This window comes from Tachypleus tridentatus, chromosome 6, assembly GCF_004210375.1.
Source record: "Tachypleus tridentatus isolate NWPU-2018 chromosome 6, ASM421037v1, whole genome shotgun sequence".
In the NCBI taxonomy this organism is placed as follows: domain Eukaryota; kingdom Metazoa; phylum Arthropoda; class Merostomata; order Xiphosura; family Limulidae; genus Tachypleus; species Tachypleus tridentatus.
The window spans coordinates 158,106,379-158,124,810 of record NC_134830.1 but is presented as its reverse complement, the minus strand read 5'-3'; the positions used below and the strand labels follow the sequence as shown (position 1 = coordinate 158,124,810).

The following is an 18,432-nucleotide window of genomic DNA, read 5'->3' as shown; positions in this document are numbered from 1 at the left end:
TTTAGGTCAAACAAATAAACCTATGGTCCTTTACTTATTTATTCACATAAAGATAAAGCTAGTGACAAAATATCCTCATACAGTTTTTAGCTTTTATAATTGTACCTACATTATGACAGATTAGTTATTAAATAGTTTTTTTTTATCAGTAAATGCACCAAAAATAACAAAGAAACAATTTTATCACTTTTCATTCAATCAGTACTTTATATTTTGATTTTTGCTTCTCTACTCAATCTTATATTTTTATAAATATTACATTTCATGTTTCTAAATGTAAATCAACACATTGGGCTATCCGTGCACTGCTCACAGTGGGTATGAAACCCAAATTTTGAATATCATAAGCCCTCAAGCTCACCGGTGAGTCATCAAGAAGGGCATACAGTTGAAATGTTTATTCTTCACTAACCATTAAACCTTCAGAATTCGTTACACTTTCTTAGAAAAAACAAAACCGTTAAATTACCTCAATTCTTACAGTATTTAAAATAATTGTTATCTTTTGTATTAGAAGATGATATATTTATAAAGGCATTAACATGGAGGTATTCCAAATGTTTTTTAGAAAATTAAAATAGTTTGTTATCAGTTTACGTTCCTATTTCTGTTCATAATAAACTCTGACCTTTTAAATTATGTTTTTCTTTATCGTGCCTATTCTGATTCAAATTTCACTTTGATAAATATTCGTAAGACAGTTACTCCCCTCCCCTTGCACCTTGTAGTGGCAGATTAAAAGTAGGGCAGACAAGACTGCTGCCAGGGACTTCAAGGTAAACGGGAGCTTCCAAAAGTTTATGTTAGGATACTAAGTTTATGTTAGTGGTTTTAAAAAAAGGAATAATTATTAGAAAGGAAATGACTTTTCAAAAATGTTTCTTTTTAATTGGAAACTCTGGAGAGATGTTTTAGAGATGGTATTACACTGATGAATAAACAAAGTTTCTTGTGCAAGATTTATGTTGTTAAAATAGTATTAACATTTGAAAATTACATATGCAAAAAAACCAAAAACAAATAGAACTTGCTTAGAAAAGTACACACACATCTATACACCAATGTGTATACTTAAACATCAAGTAATGCTTGTCTTGTACAATAAAAATAATATGCAAGAGAGGGACACATATTAACCCAGGACATCTTAATCCACTATTGTACCAAGGTCATCAACCTTTATCTTTCTTCACTCTCTTTTGTTGATAATTTTACACAAGTCAATATCAGATTATTGTACCAATTTGGTTATACCTCAACCAAGTAAGCTTTTTAATACCTAATATATGTGAATGTCCAGCCAGCATTGCTCCAGTAGCCTGTGTAGTGATCAGTTGTGGAGAAGAAGTCAACTGTTTTAACTGGGTGCTGGTTAGAACTTGAGCTGTACTACCAACAGATGACACTGGTGATGGAAAGATGGGAGACTTGGGCTGGAGTGCTGTGTTATGATTGATTACCTGCAAAATATATACATCAATGACAAGAGTGCACAGATGAGGTTTTTTTTTTTCCAACCATTGTTGCTTAATATAAAAAATTCAAGGACTGTATTCAACCACTACTTATGTTTCAAGTGACTCTACTTTTTACATACAGCTTTAGATAACGAAAATATGTAATGTGAGAAACTTTAGGTCATGAATGAACATTATTTGGGTGCATAAATGCTTTGTAACAGTGGCATATATAACTGTGTTTTCAAAAATGGGGAAAAACAGTTCTTGTACTTGGAATATGAAGGTCATTCTATCTAGTACAAAGAATGCCATGAAGTAACTAATGGTTACAAGAGTAAACTATTCAGTTATAAAAATTTTATTACTGTGGCGACATGGGACGATACTTCTTCACTTTAAAAAAAAAAGTGAAGGGGATATGCTCCCCTGTAGAAATTGTGTTCATAGTATTATTTCGTGTATAAACTATGTGTACAAATGGAATGAGATCACGTGAGACATACACTGTTTTGGCTTACATCTTCAATGAACTGTTAGATGGTATGAAGATCTCTAATTACACTGTGTGGAAGATCCTCTCATAAATAAGTTGTGTTGGAAATGTATTATCTGTTAAATGAACTTGGTATCTGTTTAAAGAACTTTTCAATTGAAGTAATGGTTCAGTTGATGACCTTTGTGCTTTAATTAAGATAATGTTATTTTATGAATATATATGTATATAAATATCTTATTTAAAAACTACTTACCATTTCTAAACACTTGAGATCTTAGAATTTTTTTTCTTTCCTAATTTTATGTTGCTATATTTAATTGTTGTTTTGCCAAGTTCCAATGATTTTGATTTTGGAGTCTACAATGTTGTTTTAGTCAGTTGTGCTAATACCGTACGTTCTGGGATTCGATCTGTTAGAAGGTGACAACTTTCATTAGCTGTGGAATCTTGTACATTCTGAAATCCATTAGAAGTGGACAATTTTCATTTTATCTATTTCTCATTGTACGATGTACAGATTTTCACTATAAAGGACAGAGTCTATTATACTTTTTTTGTGGGTAAGCCTAACTATATATATTTTTTCATAAGAAGGCATTTCAATGTTATTTCATAAATGGTCACTTTCACCAAAAAAAAACAAAAGAAAGAGAGACCATATGAAATATGATAAAGAAACTCTAACATTCTGAGTTTTATTCTCTCAATATGGGCTCCTAAATACATTTCAAACGTTTTTTTTTTCCAGTAAAACTTTAAGAGTTTATCTGTTATTTCCTCTACCTTATCTTAAAACAAAATCAGTCAATCTGACATAAACACCAAAAAAAATAAATCTAAATTACCCTTTTCTTTCTAAAATTATTTCAAATAGTAATATGAAACTAATTAAATTATCCTAAGTAGCTCTAAGTTTGTAACATCTATCTTTAATTACACTTTATTGTCCTCTGAACCATGTCTAACTACTATCTGCATCATTATAAAACGTAAATAACTCGGAGCATGCGCAGCTCACATTACACTAACAAGTTACCTTAGCCACGAGTTACCACGAGCTGCTCACACGTGTGGCTCATGAAACATTTTTATTATATTATTATTTATTTTAATAAGGATCCCTATTTTAGTTACTTTTATTATCATACATAAAGAACAAACATGTAAAACAAGGAACTTATCTAATCTTCTTTCTTTTTTGTTTATCACAGGAAGTTAACCCTAAAGTTTTTATACTACTGATAATAATGCAGTTCATACTTTTTGTTTAATAAATCCTGCACCAAACACAATAAAGACTAATAACATGCAGATTCCCTTACCTATCAATTTTTTTCTGGCTTTCTAACTATGTGACAAGAGCCATTACAAATTCATCAAAGCTAGTCACTAACTTTCTTCCAGGAACGATGTTTGTATTCTGAGGGAAATTGAGATTTAACTATTCAGAACATAATGTTATTCAACATGTCATTTGATAGGTGAAAACCTTGACTTTCTATTTGTTACGAGTAATATATAATTAAATGTAAGAGAGAAATATCGATGAATTATGAAAGAGGATGTGACAGGTAGGTGTGGCAGGAAGGGTCGGATTTTCTATTTGATAGCTCTGTAACCAAACAAAATTGAAGACTATAAAACATATGGTTTGTCTGAGCAATGATGATTTTATAGAAAATAATTTATGTTTAATTTTGTACTTTTTCAAGAGGTGACGAATAAAATTGGAAAGACAACATGCTAAGAGAAAATATGTCATGTCATACAAGGAGAAACCCAGGATTTTTTTTTTTTTTAATATTGCCTCATAAAATTAAAAACTCAACACTTATACAGAATTAAAATATGTATTATTACCTCAGGTTCTATGCTTTTACAATTTGTATAACATAAATAAAAAATAATTTAATGAGATTTTGAATGTAAGAAGTTAAAACCTTGTGTTATGCTCACTAAAGGACACACATAGCGACAGAATTAACCTGGAATATTTATATACAGGTACATTTTAAATATCCTAATTAATAAGGTTTAGCAAAACTGTTTGATATATGTACGTGTAAAAAAACTTGCAACTAGTCATTCCACTTGCAAAAACATACATGTAGTAAGTGATCCGTATATATAAGAATTTTGATTTACTGAATTATATCTCACTAATAAACGAGCTGTATCTAATTTTGAATATAAGTGACTTCAACGTTGAGAAGTAATTTTTCTCCTTTTTCAGCTGTGAATAGTAATTCAAGAAGCAAGGAAAGGTCATCAATTATACAGTTAACTCACTCAAAATGCCCACCTCAAGTTCTGGAAACAAGATATCAACTGCAAAAATAATTACAAATGTACGATACACATTTACTTGTTTCATTTATTACTAATACTTAACTAGCCTAGATACTTCCTAATTTATAAAATAATCAATGTCTGAACTTGGGTGACCCTAAAGTACAGAGCAGGAATAAATCAAAAAAAGGTCATTCAATAAACAGATTATTAGTTATAACAGTTTAAAAATAAAGATAACGAACTAAGGAAGATCAAAGTGTAATAAACGTAAGTGTCAGATACAGTTCATGCAGGTCACTCATGTAACTAACCTTAGAAGGGGGGATGGTGGGGGACCTAATCGGCAATGAGGCCGCATGTCCCATCACCTACAGAAAGAAAACAGAATACATACACACACACACATAAAAATGCTAATCTAAATATATATATATATATATAAATACAGAAGAAACAGTCTGAAGAACAAGAAGAAAGCACATGGTTTTATATATCAGAATGAAAAAAAAAAAACTAACAACAAATTATTGGGAGTTACAAAGAGATAAAAAATGATATTTATGTATGTTTCCATTCCTGTAGGGTGGCCTGAAATTTTTTTTAATACCTGTTAACATAGTGTACTTTTAAAATAATACCAGATAGAAAAATTTTTTTTTTGTTTTTCAGTTTTATCAGCTTCTCATTTTCAATAAGTTTTTAGAACTGTCACTTATTTTAACAACTGGAATTTAGAGCTTTTGATAGCAAGAGAAAACATAACTGAAACAGACTTTTGTATAATATTCTACAAACCAATATAAAATAGATAAGCAAAACAGAATTTACAAAGAAAACATAGAATGAAGAAACACAGTAATAAAAAGTTTCACTGTAGCAAAAAAAATCAAAACTATGCAACTAAGCAGAAGCGTCAACTGAAAACAAAAACGTGTTTTTCAAACTTTCTTCAATCCCCACGGAATATATACGCCAGTTTTGTGTCGTTACTTACAAAAGATTTTCCTTTCTGATTGTCCAAGAAACCTTTACTTTGTGTTGGGAGTATAGATGGTTGACTCGAGAGAACACCTAACTGACCAATCACTACAGTCTGACTGGTGGTAGCAGGAACAAAGCCTGATTGTCCTTGAATGACCGTTGTGGACTTGGCGGTTATGACTTGCCCTGGGATGGAACTTTTTCCTCCAGTAGCAACAACTTGCCCCGGCCCTGACACTAAGTTGCCAGTGGTTATTCCCAGCCCCTAAAACAATATCAAACCTTAACAACTCAAAGTCAACACAAAAAAAAATAAAATAAAAATATATAGAGATTAACGAAGTTACTTAACCTTACTTTACTGTGTGTGTGTGTGGCAGTTTGTGTGTCTCGAAAAGCAGAAACAACACCCCATATTCTGGAAGTTAACAGCTTGATACAACTTTTTTAAAGTTACGAACTTATATTTTGTACCTGGGAGATTTGTTATATTAGATACATGATAAAAGACAAACACCCCATATTCAAAATTATCATAAATACGATCTCTATTGTGGCTGAACAATCGTTCGAGTTATGTTTTGTGTTAAAAGTATTTATACTTATAAACAAATATGCAGGAAATCAATGCCATGATAATCTGAGAATAATACTTATTTCACCAGTTAATGGCCATTTCCTGGAATACGTCACTTTAATCAGCTACATGTAGCAAACTGTTATGTCGAAATAAGAGTTTTTACCTTGAATGTTTAAAATTATTAAGCATTCCTTAGGAATCTTGTTACACTTTGATTTTTGTTTTAACATAAGTATCTAAACACACAGCGTGTGCTTCTGCTGGTTCGAAAGAATAAACAAATATCTTTGTGTATGTTTTTCTACTAAAGATGGTAAGTTCATTACAAAAAAGATCGTCAGTTTCCGACTTAATTTTTTTACTTTAGCTTTGAAAGACAGGCAAACAGCTTTAAGGTCTTTGAACATAAGAGTTTGCTCTGACCACTACCAGGCAATTTTTAAGTCTCTTTGTAATGGGTGAAACATGTTTTACTAGCAAGAAGAAAATTGAGATTTTTTGACAATGGCAACCAAAGATTAAAATCACACCTAATAAAACAATATTAGCCAAAGGAGAGAAAACAGTGAAGCAAATGACACTATGAATGAAAAGGAAAAGGATTTTTCAAACACCAACTGCATATAGAAGTGTAATAAGTATAAACAGAGCCAAACCTATACATGTAAAGAATGGGTAAAAAAACTTCACCAATCACGTTACAGAAACATCAAAGCTCTTCAGTTACTAAAGAAAATACTAATATACAACACTGTAAAACTTCTGAAGTAACATACAAAATGGGATGTTTCTCAGAAAACCTTCAAACACTTGCCACAAGTACTTAGTGTATCACCATTTATCTAACGTGTATTACAATTTCATAAATGATTTTAGATGAATGGTCCGACGAGATTAAGTTGTCACTGACCAGTTATTAACACATAGTGATGGTACAGCCTTGTGACCCTCAAACTTCATCTACGATTTTTTTTTTGGCTTATGACTTAAAATGAATGAATCAAACATAAGAACAGAAGAGAAAACAGGCACAAAAAACAATAACTTTGATATGAGTACTGACCCTTAAAACAAACTATAAAACTACTACAGTCATCTTGCCCATTAAAGCATGCCAGTGATCAATGCAAAGAAAAAGGAGAAAATGGAAAGTTGGACATCTAGTAATACAAACATGAGACAGGACAAGCTAAAGAAATGTAGTATGAGTAAAAAACTTCAGGAATAACAAACATAAGCTAAAATATGTTAATTTAAATTTATTTTACATTAATTTATGTACTCAGATCTTAAGTAAACGTGGTTAAAATAACTACATATAAAACTGCTTGTGCTTAGTGTTAATCTCAGTTTATTTAGAAAAATAATATTTTATTCACAACAAAGATGTGATATTTCTAACGACACAAGTTATTCATAAGTCAACAGCACATAAATCAAAGACGACACCTACAGTACAACAGTGAATGCACAGAAATATCAATAATTTATTAACACTTTTTGATAATTTTGTAATCAAAAATTACTTTCAGAATAACTTTAGTTACTCAGTATAATAATTTCCACAGTTTTTGATTAGTCTAAAGATAACGGTCTAGTACCAGCAATTTTTCAAATCATGTGTCTCAAATTAAATTAGATAAAAAAAGTATTGATATTTAACCATAAAAGCAAGGTTACCTATAAAACAGAGAGATCAGAATTCATGGTTGGTTAACAAGGCACAACACAAAACAGGCTTAGTTTCAGCTTTTCTTGAGCTAACATATTACAAGGTTTGTGACTGTTTGACAGGTTACCTGCTGTTAACACCATCAGTCCAATAGTGCTTGGTTTAAAACCTGTTGTGTGAGTTAACATATTTCTCTCTCTCTTCAGTAAACCACAATACTTACCTTCTAACACTTTTGTAAGTTATTGCCTAACTATACAATACAATGAGTACAGCAGCTCAATATGTTTTCTCAGACATTCAAAAGTACAAAAATATTTATCTATATGGTACAAAACAGTGCCATAGCCACATATTGGCCTAGGAAGGCCACAGCCTCTCAAAACAGCACCCACACCCACCAAATCAGAGACTTCTTGATAATTCCCACATAAGAATATATCATATGTGGAGGGTCTTTTTAACTCCCAAAAACTTGCTTTCAAGGGTTCACACATCTCCTCATCCATTACAACTCCAAGCCTACTCAAAATACTGTACATGGTTGTGTGATGCCAGATTTTATTGGAAGGACCCTTAAAATTCATTCTTTAAATATCAAAATTACTAGTGTTTGAACCTATGATATATATCTATGAGTATTCATAAAATGACCAAAGGTATTAGTTAAGCCTACTTATTATGGTTGGTAAAACCTTTATTTGACAAATAAAACTGAAACTTCTTTTTAATAATATTTCACTGCTTAAATACCTGTTACTATATACATTCATCATGTCAGAAAAACAAACAAGTCTTGACACAAAATGATAGAGATTTTATCATTTTGATATACAGTAATAACTAAACTCTACAGGAAGACCTTACTTTTCCAAGTGTGTTAACAGTCTGCAGAGGAGAAGTGGGGATGAGGGTTGGACCAGTAACAGCAACTCCCTGAGTCTTCGGATCAAGAGGTCCCTTGCTCTGAAGCTGAAGACTCAGACCACCAGGGGCCATTCCTAAGCTCTGCAATGTTGGTGCCATAGAAGCTGACTGGATGGTGAGCCCTCCAGGAAGAAGCATTTGTTGTTGGGGAGTGTATAACTGTTGAACATATGCTGGATTATGAAGTGGTTGGTGGATAACTTGAACCTGAGAGAAGCAAGTACAGGCTTATAGTATAAATTCTGACCCAGTGTAATGTAAGATTTATTATTTCATTCATTCTAAAAAAAAATTTTCATTATAACTTCCAGATTATTTTCTCATTCTTTCATCCATTTTATATCTTGGAGGTTACAAATTTTTTAATGAGTCCTTTAATATTCATAATATATATAATATTTTACACAAAGATTTAGTTACATTTTTTAAATAATTGGAAAACTTTCTGGATTTTAAAACTGAGCAAATAACATTATGTTCCTAAGCAATCATTATATTCTGAACATTCATACTCACTAAATAGGGTTATTTTCTTGTTTAAAGTAAGCTCAACAAACCCTCCTGTATCTTTGTCTTTTCCTAAGAAACTACAATAACACCTATAACTCACCATCTTTGTTTTAAACTCCACACATTTTTATCTTTCTCTTCAAACATACTCTTGGTGTGAATGTGCTTTGTAGTCATCATGAGAAAAAACCTATACACTGGATAGGTGAAGTGTCACTGGCCACTATTCAATTTTTCACACAATAGCAGATTTAATAACTAAACTTGTGTTCAGGGTTACTGGTCAAGAGTGGAATTCTGCACTAGTATAACCCAACAGCACACATTGATCAAAGTGTAGCTTGAACTGGATATCACTTGAACTTAAGACTTTGAAATTAAATACTTTTCATAATACTATATTTATTTATTTATTATATCTGCTATTCTGTGGTTATATATGTGAAGAACTGAATAATCGCCAATGACACTTTTCTGCACTTCATCTATCCAGTGTCTAGGTTTTTCCCATAGTGACTACAATGCACATTCAAACAAACAGTACATTTGATGTGTTTCAGTATTATATAGGTGCAGCTACTCTTTCTGATTAACTTGTGTTTATGGTTACAGATGAAGAGTGGAGTTCACTGAAACTAATATAACTCAATAACACATGTTGATCAAAGTGTGGATTGACCTGGACTTCACTTGGACACAGTCTCTGAGATTAAGCAATTTTTGGAATACAACATTTATTTATTATTAAGGTTTAAACTTACCAGACCCTACCCCAAGCTGTTTTTTTTTCACACACTCTTGTCTCTCTCTCCCATACAACAAGGTTAAAAAAAACAGACCTTTCCCAAAATGTTGTCTTTAACTTTCCCACAATATTTCATTTCCCTGCCTCACAATTTTTATTAACAACAAATTCTATTTCTAGAGTTAACAGTATATTCTCAAAAATCATTTTTTGGAAAACTCAACATTCCTAATTTTTATCCTGGGAATGTTTAGCTTTACAATATAAAACTGATATTTCTTTAAATTTTTGTGTACAGACCCTAAAAGACCACATACAATAATCTTTTTTTTTTTTTGTCACACTTTTCACATAAGTACTTCAATAACTAAACACATAAAATGCACTGGATCCTTTCAAACTTGCCACTAGTAAACACAAATGTCATTTTAAAAACACTGTCTGTAACTAAAATGTCCCATCTTGTACTCTTCAGCAAATGATTTGTTTAGTTGTTTCAGAGTAAAGCCACAGTGGGCTATCTACTGTGTCTACTTTGAAGAATCAAATTGTGGATTTTTGCATTATAAGTCTCTAAACTGACCCCTGTCCCACTAACTCTAATCTTTGAACAAATGTTCTTCCAGCACATTTAAAATGCTCTACTGACATCAAAATAATTTTTATAAGTATTAACACAGACTATTTTTTAAACTACCATAGTGGTGGTTTTTTTAAGTCCCACATTTACTGATGATCTGGTGCTACCACTGATAAAAGTGTGTTAAACTTCCATGGTATCAGTTTTTTAAATCTGGTTTAACATTATTGGTACTTCATTTATCACCATATTTACTTGTCATCCCGTGTTATCACTTACACAAGGGACTTCAAACTTATGGAAATGATGGTTGTTTACAACATAACTTTCAATAAGATTTTTTAAATATTTTGCTTAATAAACATTTTCACAACACGTATTCAATTACTACCAACAAAAATCTGCTCTTTATACAAAAAAACATACCTGTAAGTACAAATCTGAAAATATACATCATACAAAGGTGAATAACAGTACAAAGGTTTTTGTTTACAAACAGCTATGATATATTAAGACATCAGACAACAAGAGCTTGGTTACTTCTTTCAGCAACCTTTCCTCTGAAGAAAATAATAAATTATAGTCTCTGTTCATAAAGCCTCTTGACAATTAAAAAAAACCCTATCAAACTCAGCATAAATGGTATCACTGAGTCAAGTGAAAAGGAACTGCCCTCTGTCATAACACATTTAAAATTACAAACCTTACATCTTTTATTTGTGACCTTTCTAATGTCATCAGGCCCTGGCTCTCAACTGTTTAACTGTTTGGAACAATAAGAGATATAATTTGACCAAGTAACAAATTAAGGGTAATGGTATAATTAGCTTGAAGAGGGGAGAATTTTATGGACAAGTCCCCTGGTTCCACCCTAGCACTGTCCCCATTATCATTACGGTCAATTTGCATCAGCACCAAATAAGCTTTTCTTGATACTTAAGCATTCTTAAGAGTTATTACAATGTATGTTTGTATGCATATATATCAACTACATGCATAAATAAACAGAAACATACATAAATCAGGGTGTACACACACACATTAATTTATTCATAGTTTTCCTTTGTAAGGAAAAAACATGTATTAAAACAAATGTCTGATTCACAGATTGTTTTTATTAGTAATCTTACTGAAGGGCTTATCTAACAAGTTTGTTCTGTAAAGTATTGTCTAAGTGTTACAACAATAGACACGTGAAAAACACAGAGCACGAACATGTTTGAAGGAACGAGATGTCATTTGTGACAAACTAGCCAGACTGCTCCATGTTCATCAGGATATTCCTGTTTTTGATCATTAAAACATTGGGATATTATTTGTTCTCACAACAACACAGTATTCGTACATTAATAAAGTAATAATCTTACCTTATTTGGTTGATGTAGATAGTATCCATGACAACTAGACGGTTGTTAGCTAATTTTAATGAGTTTAGCTCTGCCTCATGTATCACAGTGTATAAATCATACCAGGAAACAGAGAAACTCAGGCTTTTAAGTAAATAGAAAATTATTTAGAATATAAATGTGGTCAGCTAAAATTAGGTGATATATCACTAGGTTCATCTACTACCAACTATGAACCATTAGTAACTGTCCAGATAATTTACTATATTAGGACTGCTTTGCATGAGTGTAAAAAACAAACAAACGATTCAGTGACATGTTAATTTTATGTTCATTATTTCCAACTGTAGAGTTAACATTTAACAGTTTTCCTTTAGTTCTTCATTGAGAAATGTCTTGCTAGTACTGCAGAGGTTTAAATCATGTCTTATTACTTACCTAGACCAAGATTATATGCAAAATTGTACCTCTCTCTTTGCTAAGTGTCTAGAAAGGTTTTCAAACAACAGAATATCAGGAATCACTTGAGCCAAAACAAATTCATGAATGAATCCATGAAAACCAATTTCTTCCCCAATTAAAAACAACATATTTAATAAAACTTCAGTATTATTATAACTTTACAAAACATAGCCAAGTATTTAACTCACTATGTTTAAGTAATTGGTCTGCTAATGTTTAGGGCATACTAAATCATAGGCCTAAAATTAAAAAAAAAAAAGACTCATTACTTCCTAATTTACTTGAGCACTGATTTCCCTGTCAATAAGCAAAAGTTAATAAAGCAATCTCTGTGTGTGTGTGTGTGTGTGTGTGTGTGTGTGTGTGTGTGTCTACAATTATTCTTCTAAAATTGAATAATTTTTTTTCTACAATTTGTCCAGTTCTTTGAATTTGACAGTGATCGTGTTAATTTGTAAGAAACCACAATTTAATTATTCGTGACTTCACGGTACACAAAACTTTGGCCTATGTGACAAATTCAATTAGAGTTAATCAAAATTATAACTCATAAGCAATAGTTCTAAAAGAAATATTTCTGATTGGTCTGTTTATCATCTTTCATATGGAAACATTCTTCCTGGTCATTACTATGTTTAGAATGTACAGTAGCAACAGTATATGAATTTGATGCAGTTACTACAAGTAGTGGCATTACAACCACTACAATCATTCCAGCTTCACATGAGATGAGATAGGTTTGCTCTTGTCTATCTTTATTATAAATGTATAGTTACAGTTAAAGAAATATACCACTAAGTTTCAACTCCTGAAACAAATCTTTACTGTAACAATAAAGTACTTTAAGATAACAATATACATATAACAAGTTCATTTACATCAGTAAAAAACAGTTGTGAAAGTCTGACAGAGAAAGAGATTTTAACAGTATCTAAAAAATAAATAGGGTAAGGAATGTTTCTTCTCCTTATTCATAACATCAGGAAAAAAAAATCATTTATCACAAAATGTGTTAAACTTGGGAGAGAAGAGCACAAATTACCTGAGCCAACGGTGAAGGAAGCACATTTGGAATGGTTGGATGCTGCATGCCTTGAGGAGCCCCATGATTCTGGGGCTGAAGAGAAGAAGGTGCAAGTTGAGGATGAGGTTGTGGAGCAGGGGTCGATGGTGGGCCCATAGTGGTCACTATAGCAGAAGAGGACACTGGTGATGACACTGTAAAGAATGTAGTAGGAGTGTGGGTTTGCTGAGGGTGAGAAGGAAGAGAACTGACAGGCACAGGACTGGAGCTGACAACAATTGGAGCAGAAGACTGAATGGCAGGTGTGGCTTCATTTGGCAATGCTCCAGTATTGGAAACTGACATTGCAGTAGGCAGTTGTGGAGTTGCTTTAGCAACACTCATATTCACTGGATTCACTAGCCATAAAGTGTCCAGGGATAACTGTTTTCACTAGAAACAAGGAAAATAATGTTTTTAAAAAGGTCCAGGGATAACTGATCATGAGAAATACAAACTACTAAAATTTTTTTTTTTATTTTAGGTTTTAATCCTATAGTTTTAACTGAAGCCAACAAACCAACAAAATCAAGAGATCTAATAACAGTATTAAAAACAACACTAGGTCTACAACCCTTTCCCATCATTTCTGTTAACAAGTCCATTATGAATTTGAAATTATAAAACCATGTAAAATTGGCATTTTAAGTTTATTTCTGTCTGAGACATGTGAATGCCAGTAAAATTACCAGTTTTATATTTCATGCAGAATCACATTTTGAAAATACTTTTTTTTCTGTCTGCCAACATGTCTAGTTGAGCTGATGGGTCCTAGTACTTAAAAAATAAAAACTTTAAAAATTATTCTTATATACCTTCAATTTGAAATTCATAGTGGGTTACCTAGGTGATGTGTGCAAAAAACATCTACAGTCTAGCACAATTTGTATCACTACTAAAAACTAAAATGTTAACTAAGTATCCACAAATATTTGACCTAACTGGTAAAGAAATACGTAAATACAGTTCTTTAAATTTAGTACATAAATCAGGTAATCTAAATCAAACTTAAATAGCAGTACATGAAACAAATATGCAATACAACATTAAGTTATGAAAACGGGCAAATTCTTCCTGTTCCCCTACCCCCAGACTGAAAGAGCCTTTAACGTAGACAATATAATAAAGAATAAATCAGAAACTCATATTGAAAAATGTCTTCAACTGTGTTGCTATGACAACAGTGGTTTTAGTCTTTTGTATAAAACTATTATTTTGCAATTTTTCATTAATATGTTCTTACAGTTTGTTTGTTGCAAGTTTGCTTGAATGTTTAACAAAAAAATTCACTGCTTCATTTATTGTAAATGTTATTACTTCTTACATTATCTAGCCCAAGATTTGCCAGACGACCCCCACGTCCAAGCTTTATCATCATGGCCCCCCATTATATCTACAAGGTTTGTTTTAAATTTTGCGCAAAGCTATTCAAGGATGAAAAACTTCTCAATGTTTCTTGGCACAGTTTAGGGTAGTTCATGACAAAGATTATATGTCTGCCTTTAAGGCACCTCAACAACTCATAAAATGTAAAATAAAATGTTGACTCTGAACCAGACAGTTTATGACCCCTTTTGAAACCTAACATTTAAGAACTACTGATCTAACCACTGAATTAGTTAATAAGTAAAACTTAACTGAATTTCAATGAAATTTTAAGTTCAGTTCTGGGTGTCTTTTGATGACATTTGTCTCATTTCTCCAAAGTCTTTAATCTAGCTCTACTGACAATGCAAAACAATGGTTTATATATACAGACATTCCAAAGTTTATAACTGTTTCAAAAAAATATACCTATACTACAAGATTTCTGAGTCAACAATTATGCAAAAACAACACTTTCATAGCAACTGAAATAACTTATTACTCATTCCAACAATGCATACTTGTCTACCTCAACTCAAGCAATGTACATGTACTAATCAGTTATGTGGCTTGTGAAACAGTGTATGTTTATCAGCATGTCAACATTCCAAAAAACTGAAACAATTAAACTGTTTACATTTGAAGAACAATTACTGTATTATTCTGGTCATGAAGGAAATGTAATTTATCAGCATTATCCAATTTAACATCAACAGCATGACATATGTGTCCCTAAGTCTGGATCATATGAATAATGTCAAAATTCTCAACTTAAAACACTGTTAATTTCTGATTAAAATTACTAAGGTTCCACTTTCTTTAAGATGTCTACATCTTACACTATTTTCAAAGTAAGAGATTAAGTCAATAAGTTAATTTATTTAAAATCGTTATAAAATTCAAACAACAGTCTTTGCATTACAAATATACCGAAAGTATCTTATGAAAAAAGAAAAAAAATTTCTCCCATAAAATATGAACTACATTTGGATGAGTCAATAATTCTAATCCCTTTTGGCATATAATACTTTTTAAAAAAACAAATAAATTGTCATTAAAGTTTCTCTGTACATTTAGTTGTAGATTTTTTTCCCTAGAAGCTTAGCATTTCATATAACTTAACTTATAGTACATTTTCAATAATGCAAACGTACCCACAAATAACCAATATTTGTATATTGTACAAAACATCTTACACAATTTATAAAATATTTTCAAAAACCGTAAACAATGAAAACTGCTTATAAAAGCTTATATACACAGTTAGTAAACATAGGCGAATCAAATGTCTTGCATATGCCTCCAACACTACGCCGTCGAACGTTACCAAAGTATTTGAAAGGTATTCCACTAGATGGCTCTACAGGCAAAAGTTATAAATGTATATTTTAGGAGATAAAGTCAAGGTTTCAAAACTTGGAACCAACATTAACAAACTGTTATTAGATGCTCTACATAAGGCCTGACTAATTTAGGTAAAAATTATTAGTCCAAAACACGTGCGCATACACAAAATCTTCATAGATCCTGCTACTGTAAAAAATATGCAAATAACAAAAAATCGTGGCCACAAAGATTGAAGTAAAATTTGTGGACGGGATAAAAGTGTAACATAAACGTTATTTCAACAGCCACTGCTAAGAAAAAGTCAGAGAAAGTCCTCACATTAAACGAGTTTTCAGTCGGTCCTCAACTCGTAAAAATTTATGCGATCGTTTAAAGGAAACATTTGTCATGTTTTGTAATCTTTTATAGCGTGTTTAAACACATTTCTTTTCAAATTTTATTTAGTGGCTATATTTGCGTATATTCTAAAGCACCCATAAATTCCGTTTTAAATAATAAAGTTTTAGAAGTCATTTATATCCTACATCATATGATTTGTTAGTTATTAAAGCACGTATATAATGAAATTTACGTAAACAATTTTGGTTTATTTCGTTTGTGTGTGTGTGTTTTCTTGTAGCCAAGCCACGTTGGGCCATCTGCTGAGTCCACCGAGAGGAATTGAACCCCTGATTTTGGCGTTGTAATTCCGAAGACTTACTATTTCACTTGTATTCGTCATTTTTTGTTAGGTTTATTTTTTATAGAACAGGAATTACAACTCTCATTTATACGATTTAATTTTGCTTTAAAGTACCATCATCATTTTCTCGAATAATACATTACTTGGCCAGAAAATTTCCCAACATAAGATTCGAAAGATGAACGAACACATTGTTATTTGATGTCCAATCCTCGGCTGTTTAAGCGCTGGATAAGTTCCTTATTAAAAAAAAAAAAGAAAAAAGAAAAAAAGTTCCATTTCACATCAATATATGCACTCATTTTTCAATTATAATGGTTTTTATTTGTTGTGGAGCGTAAAGCTACACAATAGGCTGACTGATACGCTGTTTTTAGCGTTATAAAACCGTCATTTAACACTGGGGGAGGCGTTTCTTTATGTGTACATTCCGACTAATATCAACATATGTGCTGTTTTCCTAGCTTTGTGATTTTTTTAGTTGTTTTCACTAAACTCAAAGCTACACAATATGCCGCCTATTTTTGAGCCCACCAAGAGAATCGAAAACCGATTTTCAGAGTTATAGCCGAGTTATGGGGAAGGGGCTATATTTCGTATCTCAATGTACGCTTGTTATTCGATTTACTATGCTACATGTTTCAAATTATATCGCAATGCGTTTATCTTTGTCTTTGGTTTGAAGAGCTATAGTCAGGTTCTAGTACAGTAATAATTATAATAAAATAACAATTATAATAATGGGAATGTTAACTTCAGTGTTGTATAGAGTAGGATGAAAGTCAATTAACATTTAATGAATAATATATCTTATGGTAATTTATTGTTGTTGTTTCTTGAGTTTCAAGCATGCTCGCTAACACTGAAATTACTTTTCTCTACTTGTTAAAATAAGGCCTCTTACACCTGGTAAAAATTCCACTGTGTTTAGCAAATCGCATATTTGAACAAGATAATTAATTTAACCACACAAAAACAAACTTGTTAAAAATGGGTTCATAAATTGCCAGGGGGAGGTAGCTATGGTTTACCAATAATCTTTCAGTATTATTCAATCATAACATATAACTGAAGCAACATTTTGGGCGTATGCAAAACATAAAATAACCCAAAACTCCAACTGCTATCTACTACACTTCATTGACGGCCGTCAACGTTAGGCCTACGTTTTACAAATGTGTAGTCATACTTAACGCTTGTGCGTAACACTATTTTAAAGTCTTTGCTTTTAAGTTTACTAAACACGCAAAAATAAAATTGGGTTTTCAAATGCCAGTTTTGGTGGTTTTAGCTGATTCCACCTTTTACAAATACCTAAACATTTTCCTACTCCGAAAATGTTTATTAGAAGATATACGAGTTCAATGTTAATTCCTAATACAAATTAACTAACAATTCCAAAGGAACGCTCGAACAACATATAGATACAATATCAGTAGTAACACTTGTTATATTTTCTCTCTCCTGATCGGCAGAGTTTAAGCATATTGCCACAATCTTGAGTTTTATTAAATTGCATTCATAAAAAAATTTTACGGATCAAAATAGTTACAACAAAGAAGCAATGGATAGTAGCCGTGTGTGCTAATTTGCTTAATATTTAGCTCTAGAAGACATTGTCATTCCTATCAAGTTGTTTTATGCATCACGTAACACATGTAGAATTTGAAATTACAGCCATTAATCGTATCCCAATTATCACATACAAGAAAATTGCATTTCCTGTTCTTGTACATGTAATATATCTCCGGCCGATTATTGAAAAATCTAGAAGTAAAAACTACGTAAAACTAACACGAGGTGTTTCACCAACAAGTTTAAATATTGTCTTAAATAATCTGGAGTTTTAAGTCTTACTTCAGATTATGTTTTGTTAATATACCGATTTAAATTGCTATTAAAAAACTTAAATACCTACAAAAAT

General features: G+C 31.6%; 1 protein-coding gene across 26 annotated transcripts in view; it reads right to left on the bottom strand.

Annotated features, from left to right (window-relative positions):
* The window catches only part of LOC143254232 (uncharacterized), a 142,727-nt gene that overhangs the window by 13,314 nt on the left and 110,981 nt on the right, over nucleotides 1-18,432 (bottom strand). For 12 of the 26 annotated variants that reach the window (XM_076509047.1, XM_076509058.1, XM_076509048.1 and 9 more), the window contains 5 exons: nucleotides 13,094-13,507; nucleotides 8,349-8,615; nucleotides 5,243-5,494; nucleotides 4,560-4,616; nucleotides 1,280-1,460 (listed from right to left, as the gene is read on the bottom strand). In XM_076509047.1, coding sequence (XP_076365162.1) covers nucleotides 1,280-1,460; nucleotides 4,560-4,616; nucleotides 5,243-5,494; nucleotides 8,349-8,615; nucleotides 13,094-13,459 — 1,123 coding nt within the window. In that variant the 5' untranslated portion in view covers nucleotides 13,460-13,507. The remainder of the gene's footprint in view (nucleotides 1-1,279; nucleotides 1,461-4,559; nucleotides 4,617-5,242; nucleotides 5,495-8,348; nucleotides 8,616-13,093; nucleotides 13,508-18,432) is intronic. The other 14 variants (XM_076509055.1, XM_076509066.1, XM_076509056.1 and 11 more) reach the window with 3 other exon arrangements.